Here is an 11,500-nt window from a genome sequence, read left to right as displayed (position 1 = left end):
TAGACCCCACGGACCCCCATAGAGCCCCATAGACCACCATAGACCCCATAGACCCCTAGACCCCATAGATCTCCATAGACCCCATACATCCCCATAGACCCCAACGGACCCCGATAGAGCCCCATAGACCACCATAGACCCCTAGACCCCATAGATCTCCATAGACCCCATACATCCCCATAGACCCCAACGGACCCCGATAGAGCCCCATAGACCACCATAGACCCCTAGACCCCATAGATCTCCATAGACCCCATACATCCCCATAGACCCCACGGACCCCCATAGAGCCCCATAGACCACCATAGACCCCATAGACCCCTAGACCCCATAGATCTCCATAGACCCCATACATCTCCATAGACCCCAACGGACCCCAATAGAGCCCCATAGACCCCATAAAGCCCCATAGACCACCATAGATCTCCATAGACCCCATAGACCCTATAGAGGGTTATACCCTTATATCTTGTATGTGGAGCCAACGTGGCTATAACCAAGGAGGACAACATTAGACGACGCTATGAAACGAAACACCACGACGAGTACAAAGACCTGAACATGACTCAAAGACCTGGACATGACTCAAAGACCTGGACGTGACTCAAAGACCTGGACATGACTCAAAGACCTGGACGTGACTCAAAGGCGCCAGAAAGTCGAGGAGATGAAAAGAAGTTTGGGTCAATATGAAAAGGTTCATCATTATATCTGGAGGAAGATTTTTATCAATAAATATCAATGTTGGCCTGCGACTTTGTCCAAGTTTTAAATTTTGGCCCACTGTGTATTTGAGTTCGACAGCCCTGATTTAAGCTAAACCACCATCTTTCACTAACTAGACCTGAACACACGCAGGCCTCAGGACTTCAGAGAGATATATAAATGTAGTTTCATTGATTTGAAAGCGATTATGTGGCAACATAATTGGAAAAATGATTAAGATATATATGAACATAATTTTCTAAGAGACAGAATTGCACCTTCAACTCTGGAAAAATTGTAATTTTTCACTAATTTCTGACAGTTTCTGGTCAAAACGATAAATAATAAGGTAGATAAATAGATAACGAGCTCATTGTTAGTTGCAGTGAGGTTTTTTCCTTCCTAGCAGCAGCGCTGGAAGCAGAATAAAAAAGTTACAGTACTCTCCTTTTTAGTGTGTATCGACTGATATCAGCAAATCATTAAGTTCTGTATTTTGAATTTTGAAAGGGGACTTAAAATAGACAGTTATATATTTTTTAAAAAGGATCAGAATGGATGCAGCAGAATCAGAGATATCCTCCTTGTCAAAACCTGGCGCCTACTTAAAAACTTAAAAGTTATAACATTTTTTTTTAAAAGCTATTTTATCGCTGCCACTACTCAACTATATCCCCCCTCTTCTTTTCTTCTTCTTCTTATGTAACGGTTGCTGTCAGCAGGTGGAGGTGGTTGAACACCTCCAGGCGTGGAGCTGCTGCGTTTGTCCTCATGATACTTTAACCTCCTGCCTGATGGCGAAAAGTCACAACTGTAAACAAGTATTAAAATAAACTGTATAATCCCTGGTGACCCGGGGCTGTCTGCCTCTCAGCTGCTTCTGGAAGTGTGAAGATGAAACAACATGTAAAACTACCTTCGCTGTATATCTGAGACTGTTTCCACTGATGCTTGACTGGAAAACTTATCAGAGGAAATGTCAGAAAATTATATCTTCCAACAATTAAACCAAGAATAAAACAATCTCTTCAAACAAAATCAGGTATTATTTTTTGGATGAAAATGAGTTCAGATCTATCTTGCATCAATCTTCCAGAGTTTCCCCTTTTTCTGGGATGCTGACCAATCAGACAGGAGACAAAACAGCCAATTAGAAATGACCTACTGTGGTCCAGTTCTCCGAATGGCTGGCAGGTTGATGGAGCGTGCAGACATTCAGAGCGAACAAACAGAGTCAGAGAGTTTATTTATTATTCCCACAAATACATTTCATGAGCACAGAACAGGTTTCTGTTGACTGAAACATAAAGTATAACTCATATACTTGCAAAATGTGTCGTCCAACACTCTTAAATGACTCTATAGTGGTTCTTTAACTTATTCTCTCCTCATGAAACAATTTACAGAGAAGAGAAATTAGATTTAGGAGCCATCAGTGTAGCAGCTCTGCATGACTGAACGTTCTCTTTAAAAGCAGACGTCAATCTCAATGAGACTGTTTGATTAAATAAAGATTAAATGAAATGATATGAAGAGAGAGGTTTTCAAACTGTGAGGCGGCAGCGGTGTTCTAACAACAACGGGGGAAGTTAGTTATTACGGTTTGACAGCTTATCAACACAGTCAGCAGTTGCTGTGACACACGCAGCAGCTCATGGAGGCATTTAAGGTACTTTAAAACTCTTGGCGACCGATTGTCGCAATTTGCATCACAATTTGAACTTTCTCAAGGTCATAACTCAGTCAGATCCGAACACGAGAACATGTAAACATATTTTTAGATTGAGCGCGCCTCACACTTCCAGACAGGACATTATTATCTCTGATGTTCATCACAAATTAACATCCATAAATCTGCTTAGAAATCAGAGACGCTCCAGAACTTGCTTGAGAATCGTCACATTTTTTCTTCAGTATCAAAGTAATCCAGTGATAGTTGTCTGTACATGCATGAGTACAATGCAAACAGGAACTACTAAGAGTTCATTCTGCAGACTTTTAATGGTGCAAATTTGCCAAAAAAAACCCCAAAAGATAACTGAGATGGTGAAGAAACCACATATTTCTGGACCTAGAAGCTACAAATATAAGTGTGTGTTCCTGTGTTTGAGTTTATTACTGGGACACACACACACACACACACACACACACACACACACACACAGTCAGATTTTCTCTCCTTTTCTGTGTGTGTGTGTGTGTGTGTGTGTGTGTGTAGTCAGTGAGTCATGCAGTGTGAGTGTGATCTGATTATCATCTCTGCTGCTTGTTTCTAAAAGGACATAACGCAGCGTGTGTGTGTGTGTGTGTGTGTGTGTGTGTTAGGTATGATGTCAGATCTGTTGGTATTGATATTAATATTGATTCCATATGTTGTTGTGATTGGTCAGTTGTTTGGCTGGTTTTGACTCACTGGATGAACTTCAGGTTTTCTCTCACCCAACTTGTTCGGTTCGGTTCAAACGAACTCTGCTGTGTTTGCCTGGTTTTGTGTGTGTTTGTTTAGGCGGCTGTGAAACCTGTTAATTAAACTCTGGTGCAGATGAAACAACCAGACCGAAACCTCCTGAAAAAGGAGTAGAGAAAAGATTTGTGCATGAATCTAAAAGAGAAAATACTATTGAATAATTATGCTGCTTGTGATTAAGTTATTTTATAAGCAATCTGTACTAATAGTGTGTATATCTGTGCAAAGTCATTTAGCACCATCATCATGTGAGTGCATCATTTTTCTCAATCAATCAGAAAGTGATCTCATTGTTAATATTACACCACAAGATGACTCTTTTTTGTACCTGTGTGTCAGTTTTAATAACGTGAGGTCGAGCGCTTCTTAACTTGCAGTCGGTCTCCAGGATTTGATTCCCTGACGTGGGTCCATCTAGTGCTGATGATGCTGGCTGACATCACCACAGCTGCTGCTTTAATTTAGTGATGTGTGACTAAGTGATCTGCACTTAGTAAACACTGATGTTATACATAGGTTAGGTTTAACTTTATCAACAGCTACTGCAACAGGCTCCAGAGGTAAAAAGGCACCAAATGAACTTAAACAAACCGACCTGCTTCTCATCTAGAAGAGTGTTGGCGCCGACTTTTAAATCTCTTCTTAAGAGTATATCAAGTAAGATGTTTAAAGGTTTCCTTGATTAAAAGGCCACTTTCACACTCAGTCATGCTGGTTGTGACTTGCTCATCCAACCTCAGCTCCACCCAGACTCCTCTACTCTACTCTTTGACCAAATTTGGGAATTTCTGGCTCGAGTAACCGAGAAATATCAAGGCGAGCAGGAAACCCAAACTCCAAGATGTCCATTCAGAAAGCTGCGAGGGTCTACGCAGAGACACTACAACCATTTTATTTCCAGTTTTCAGTCGTAAATGAATTTGTGTGAGTGTGTGTGTGTGAGTGTGTGTGTGTGTGTAGGAGTGTGTGTGTGTGCATACAGGAAGGACACTTCAGTAAATGTCTTCGCTGGTATGTGCGGCTCGAGCCCGTGATGCCATAGCAGTGGCACTATGTGTGTGTGTGTGTGTGTGAGTGTGTGTGTGTGCAGATGAGGGGAATACCACGGCATTGTTATATGAGCTGGTAGAAATGTGTGTGTGTGTGTGTGTGTGTGTTGTGTGTGCATGTGCGTGCATGTGAGTGTGTCTTTAGCCCATGATATCAGAGTGGAGTTATGCAAAGCGCTGATTCATAATTCACATGTCAGAGTGTTGGATGGCTGCAGGTTTCACCATTGTTTCCACTGCAATGGACACACACACACAAACACACACACACACACACACACACACACACACACACACACACACACACACACACACACACACACACACTCAGGACACAGTACTCACACTCTCCTCCTTGACCTTCTCCATGGTGCAGGCAGGCAGCTGCCCCTGCAGCGGCGGTGGAGAAACCCCGTTCTGGTCCATGGCAACGAACAGCTTCCCGTTGACGTTGAGAGTCGGATAAAATACCTGAACACACACACACACACACACACACACACACACACACCCACATACACACACACACACACACACACACTCAAGATTAATTGATTTGTCAATCCACAGAAAATCAATCAGCAACTATTTTGATCATCGTTTTTGTCATTTTTGAACCAAAAAGGCCAAATATTCTCCAGTTTCAGCCTCTCAAATGTGAGGATTTGCTGCTTTTCTTTGTCATATGTGAAAGTAAATTAAAAATCTTTAGGTTTTGGACTGTTGGTCAGACAAAACGCCATTTTTTTTTTGAAAATTTTTAACATTTTATAGACAAAACGAGACAAAAATTGTTGCAGTGCTAGTTTTTAGCCATGCCAGGACCGTGGCTGTAAGAGTTCATCCTGCATGGGGGCAAAGCTGCTCTCTGCAAACATTAACTATGCATTGGTTAACCTGCAAAATGCCAGTCAGACTGTGTGAGACATAGTAAAGATACTGGTAGGGTCCCTGTTATGAGTGAAATGTCTGCAACATCTGGCCAAATTCATCCTCTACCACAACTCACATTCAGCCACTCTACCTGTAAATAGCATCCCAATCTGTCCAACACTCAGACACCGTAATTTTGTCTCCAAAGTATCCTGTTCAGTAAATTATGACAATCTTATCACCATTACGCGCACTATAATTTCACCCTCGCCTCCCCTTCCATCCAAATTTGGTCTGCTGAATGTGAGATCTCTGAGTCGTGGCTTAACCCCTGATGACCTCTCCCCTCTCGCTGAAGCCACTCCTTCAGACTACTGCAGAAGGTGGTGGCGTTGCACAAAAATGCCCTCAAGTGCTCCATTATCTCCTTTGTCATCTTTTGAATTTCTGGCTTTTGTTATTGATGGCATCTATCTGAGCTGACTTACTTATTAGGAGGAGGAGGGGTCGTGCGGTTGACTAGAAAGTTTGATGGAAGAAAGTTGGAAAGGCATCAAAGCAGCAGCTTCCCGTTTCAACCGACAAAACCAGGTGTTTTTAGCGAGACTTTGGGACATTTGCAGCCCTAACCAAGTGTTTTTTTGTGCCTATACCTAACCAGACCTTAACCACAGCGTTGTCACATCATAAAACATCATTATTCAACTGATAATGGCCAACACTGAAATATAGACATTCAATGTATCCATGGTTTGCAGAAACATGCAATGCCAACATTTTATTCTGGCGACTGGGTTGACTACCAGTATCGAGGCTGCACCAGAGGAACTTGTCTCGCTATTGGTGGTTCGGCTACGCTTGACTTTGGCCTCTCCGTGGATTAATAACAGTAATATTAGAGAGATAAGGAGAGCGTGCAGAGGGGCAGAGTGGAGGTGGAAGCAGGATAAATTGCAGATCTCTTTTCAAATTCTGAAGGATCTCTTATAAAAAAAATACTAGCTGCCTGTCAAAAATGCCAGAGCTCAATAATTTTCTAATCTTATTGACAAAAACTGTTATAATCCCAAGGCACTTTTTTAGTGTCACCTCCTCTAATCCCACCTCCTGCTTACAAGCATCTGTCTCTAAATGTGAGAATTTCCAAAACTTCTTTAGAAACTAAGTACTTGACATCAGAGCTGGTAGTATTCCACCTGTAAATAAGCTTCCTCCATCTGCAGTTCTCAATTCCCTTAACATCACTTTACCAGAACTTCATCATATCATCTCTTCTATGAAAACCTCCACCTGTTCTCTCAACATTATTCCAACTAAACTCTTCAAAGAAGTTGTTGGCACCATTGGCTCCAGCATTCTTTCAATTACCAGTCGCTTCCTGGAATCCAGCCACGTTCCCCAATCTTTCAAACATGCAGTAGACCAGCCACAGAATCTAGATCTTTCAGTAATTACAGACCAATCTCCAAACTCTCCTTTCTTTCTAAAATACTTGAAAAAGCAGTTTTTAACCAACTGTTAAAACTCTGCAAAAATCCAATCTGGTTTCAGAGCTCTTCACAGTACAGAATCTGCATTACTGAGAATAACCAGTGACCTCCTTCTAGCTGCAGACTCAGTCAACTGCTACGTCCTTTTGCTCTTTGACCTGACTGTAGCCTTTGACACTGTAGATCATTCTGTTCTCATTCACAGGTTAAACCAATGGGTGGGGGTCTCTGGTTCTGCCTTAAACAGGTTTTCTTCATATTTATCCAACAGATCGTTCAGTGTCCCATGTTCTGCGGTGTCCCCCAAGGCTCCATACTTGGTCCACTCCTCTTCTCCTTCTATTTGCTTCCGCTAGGTCACACTATTCAAAAACACAACATTTCTTTTTACTGTTATACAGATGATACACAGATCTACCTCACCTAGAGACTCATAACTACAACAAACTAACTTACCTCAATAACTGTCTTCTAGACATCAAATCCTGAATGGCTGCAAACTTTCTTCAGCTCAGAATAAAACTGACGTTATTTTATTTGGACCACAGCATTTGACCAACGTTATTTGTCCTCATCTTGGCCCATTGGCCCCCTCTGTCATTTTCGATTCAGGACTGAAGTTTGACAAACAAATCAATCAGTTAGTCAAATGAAGCTTCATGCAGCTCCGCATCATCTCCAAACTCAGATCAATTATCTGTACCTGTGACCTGGAGAGAGTCATCCATACCTTCACCTCCTCCCACCTTGATAATTGCAACTCCTGATATTTTGGTATCACTCAGTCTTGTTTATCTCGTCTCCAAACTAGTTCAGAATACAGCAGCAAAGGGAGCACATTGTTTGTCTACAAGGTGTTAAATGGTTTCACCCCCTCTAATATTACAGAATTGTATCCAATCACATTTAATGGAGTTATTATTATATTATTATAACAAAGTTCAGGAACAAGACCACGCCTCTCTCTTTCACTAAATTCAATCACCTGTGCCTCACTAATTCAATCATCCGTGCATACCTATATAAACGTGTCTAACCCCTTTCTCTCCCGTAAGTCTCAGTTCTCACGCCCCCCCCCCAACCCCATTCTTCTCCTCTCTCCCCTCACAATGGGCACAACGGTGGCTCACAGTGGTTTAGCAATTATACCTCACAGCAAGAAGGTCCTGGGTTCGAACACTGGCCGTCCCAGGTCCTTTCTGTGTGGAGTTTGCATGTTCTCCCCGTGTTCACATGGGTTTCTGCCGGGTACTCCGGTTTCCTCCCACCATCAAAGACATGCTCGTTAGGGTTAATACTTCCACATAAGTGATTCTTCTCATCCTATTCTAGGAACCACAGGGGGATGACGAAGCAGAAAGCTCCATGTCCCCCACCCTGAGTCTCGACCCCCGGGTTCCTAGACGCTCCAGCCTCTTTGTGATTCCATTTGGTCCCCGGTCATCCTAACACCATCAACCCCCTTCATCCCTCTCCTCTACCCCATCATCCCACCGTACACGACCCGGACCAACCTTCAGCTCCCATTCATCCCCTGGCAATCGACCCCTTCATCCCTCTCCTTGATCCACATCCAGCCCACCATACACTCTCCTCATCAATCCTGAACCCTCTCGACAATACAAATAAATCTATTTTTATACCGTTCAAATGGTGTGGTCTTTGTTAGTGAAACCACATATAATCTCATTGCACTTTATATTACCGTATCTCATCTCATTCCTAAATTAACGTTCACATGTTTAGAAGATGATTTTGAGTGTATGTTGAGTGTGTAGCTCACCTGGGAGCTCCTGCTGGTGTTGCTGTAGGTGCTGGGTCGTCGTTTGGGCCACGGTTGGGGCATGATGCCACTGAAGGTCCCACCGCTGTAGGTTCGGCCCCCGACGCCCTCCACCACGTCGCCCGGGACGCTGTACTCGTCGTCCGCCATCTCTCCCTCCGACCCCCGGCTCCTCAACCGGAAGTTGAAGATGGAGGAGACCTGACTGCTTCGCCGAGTCCTGGTAGAGAAGGAGCGAGCGAGGAGAGGGTGGAGGGGCTGGAGGGAGAAGGGAGGAGGACAGTTACTAACGTCTTGCAACAAAACAAAAGGAAACGCACCCAAATTTCTTCTTTACTCACCTTTCCCCCGTCCGTCATGTCCACCTGCAGCAGCTTTTCCTCCGATAGGTTCGCCTCGACGTCGGCCACTCCCATCAGTGCTTGACTCCGGCTTCGCTCCTCCATGCTGTCCAACGGCAGGCCAAAGGGCGAGAGATCTGGTGACATCATGGAGTCCGAGTCGACAACCTTGTGCGTGGAAACCTGGTGGAGGAGATGCAGTGTGTCTTTAAAAGTAGTCGGATAAGGTAAAGAAGAAAGAAAGGTAATAAAAAAGGATAAAGGAACCTGATTTATCATTACAATACAGTTATTAGAAAAGTATGAATGTCACGTATTAAAAGAAAGACAACAGAAGGTAAAAAGAAGGTGAGTCTGTTTCTAGATTACCTTACAGCCAATGAGTAATCTAGTTGGTTTGTTATTTTCTTTATTTTCTTTTGCTGTATTGTTTAAACTGATACATGGCAGATGGTAGGGATGAACTTGTAACCTCACCTTCTGTCATAGTGATATAGCTATAGCTATTATCACTTCCTGTTTGCAGTGTAACCATGGATGTAGAGACAACTATCACTGGTTTACTTTGATACTGAAGAAAAGTTAAAAACGTGATGATTCTCAGGCGTCAAGTTCTGAATGATAATGTTATAGTTGCTATACAGTAAACATATTTCACCCCAGTGTATCTTCAGATTATTACCTGTTGCTCTTTCTTGAGCCTCTCCATGGCCTGCTGGAACTCTTTTTCTTTCTGGCAGGCCTCCGCGATGGTCGCCTGGTTCTGCTCCTCGTACGCCATGGCGACCACGGCCAGGATGAGGTTGACCAGGTAGAAGGAACCCAAGAAGATCACCACCACGAAAAACACCATGTAGGTCTTACCGGCCGAACGCAGCGTCTGCAGACACACACACACACGCACACCGAAAATATCCAACACATTAGCAGAAATAAAGAACATGATGTCCTTACTGGAGTTATTTGAGAAATTTACAATGTAGCGTCTGCCTTACACAGAACTACTCTCTGGTGACTGAAAACATGATGCTGTTATTAGTCTTTGGAGCCGTTTCTAAACAAACTAAGGCGACCAAACTCTTCATGATGAAGGAACATGTCACCCAGTGCAGCGGTGTGGCTCACTAATGTGTTTTTAATAGTTTCTGGACAATAACGGAGGTCTACAGCACAGAAATAAGATATATCAGGCTTTAGATACACACACAATACTTGTTAGTAGATCAGTTCATTGTTGGTTTGGCTCCAAACATGAGACATGTTGACAAGAAACCAAACCTTTCACTAAACATTACCTGGTGGTAGAGGTTTTCCCAGTAGTCTTGAGTCATCAGGCGAAACAGGGACAGGAAGGCCCAACCAAAGGTGTCGAAACTGGTGTAGCCGTAGTTTGGGTTCCTTCCCGTCTTCAGACACTCAAACCCATCTGGACACTTTCTGCAACACAAACACACACCAGGCTTTACACAGTGTGACTGTCTATCAGAGTGTGCTGTGAAACCAGCTGAAATGCTATCAGTATTTCTGTCACCAATAGAAATATCTGCATATTGTTTTGTCAGCTGGTGGGTTTGGATGATGCCAGCCAGTTATCAAGTAATCAGGAGGTGGGTGGTTATATAACTGTAACTACTGTTTCTCTTGGAAAATCTAACACCAGCACAGGTTTATGCAGAAAGTGGGTGTATGGACGTTTTGAAAGCTGAGACATTTCAATAAAAAAAAAGTTAAAAGCAGCATCTATCTTTCCATCCATCCATCCATTTATCCATTATTTCCTGACACAAACACCAGCTCTGTTTCCTCATCAGTGTTTACGACTCAAAGCTCGTTATCGCCGTGCGACCCGGGACCCGCCCACACGTGTCACCGCAGAGACGGAACAGATAACGCGGGGACGGCATTCATCTTAATTGATATTCCGCATTCATATCCTATCACATTCATCGCTGCCCACGCAGTCACATCTGATCCGCTGAAACACAGCAGTCCCATCGGTGGCGAGCTGGTCAGCGGAGGGAGGGCTGCTGCAGTCTACAGCCGAGAGGACGAGCTGCTGCTGCTGCCGACGACGACTGACGGATGTTATGAGATGCCAACAGCGAGAAGGTCAAAGGTCAGAGGTTACAGCAGCAGCAGATAGTGGGTAACCTCTCACGATGATGTGCTCTTTTAATTTATCTATTTATCTTGTGGAGTTTTTCTGTAAATACAGATTTTTAAAACATTTTTGTTTTTGTTGGTGTTAGATTTCATTTTCTCTTTATGTTCTCTTTATTACATGTTGCTTATTATCTGTTGGTTGTATAGTGCTGCTATAACACGAGATAAACAAAATATCTGTCTATTGAAATCTGGAGAAAAAGCATTTATTCATGCATGTCAATTAAAAAATCGACCTGATGAAGACCTGAGCCTTTTATACATGTATTATACATGTAATATATATGTCATATATATGAAAAAAACACCAATTTTATGCTGTGACTAAAGGCACCGAACTGCCAAAGTATATTTAAGACTAATGACTGGTTAAATAAAAGTTTTTCTGAGGATACCTGCAGTTATCTTAAGTGTTGAAACATAAAACTACATCCTGAGTGTGAGTGGAGGAGTTATGATGCATGAGGAAGAGCGTGACATTAACAGAATCACAAACACCGCTGCACGAACGAGCCGCAGTTCGAACAAAACTCTGAGTCACACAGGAGTTTCATGCTGAGTCACAGGGAGCGGAGCGCCGCCGTGCAGACGCTATCTGGGGATTCAAACCGACAACCCTGCGGTCACAA

The 11,500-nt window shown here is 43.1% G+C and overlaps 1 protein-coding gene across 3 annotated transcripts in view; it reads right to left on the bottom strand.

Annotated features, from left to right (window-relative positions):
- The window catches only part of LOC122972222 (sodium channel protein type 4 subunit alpha-like), a 245,265-nt gene that overhangs the window by 109,752 nt on the left and 124,013 nt on the right, over positions 1–11,500 (bottom strand). For all 3 annotated transcript variants that reach the window (XM_044339139.1, XM_044339140.1, XM_044339141.1), the window contains 5 exons: positions 10,004–10,145; positions 9,391–9,588; positions 8,709–8,891; positions 8,368–8,625; positions 4,567–4,692 (listed from right to left, as the gene is read on the bottom strand). In XM_044339139.1, coding sequence (XP_044195074.1) covers positions 4,567–4,692; positions 8,368–8,625; positions 8,709–8,891; positions 9,391–9,588; positions 10,004–10,145 — 907 coding nt within the window. The remainder of the gene's footprint in view (positions 1–4,566; positions 4,693–8,367; positions 8,626–8,708; positions 8,892–9,390; positions 9,589–10,003; positions 10,146–11,500) is intronic.

This window comes from Thunnus albacares, chromosome 21 (genome assembly GCF_914725855.1).
Source record: "Thunnus albacares chromosome 21, fThuAlb1.1, whole genome shotgun sequence".
In the NCBI taxonomy this organism is placed as follows: Eukaryota; Metazoa; Chordata; class Actinopteri; order Scombriformes; family Scombridae; genus Thunnus; species Thunnus albacares.
The sequence above is the reverse complement of the archived record's forward strand: the minus strand, read 5'-3'. Positions and strand labels throughout refer to the sequence as shown.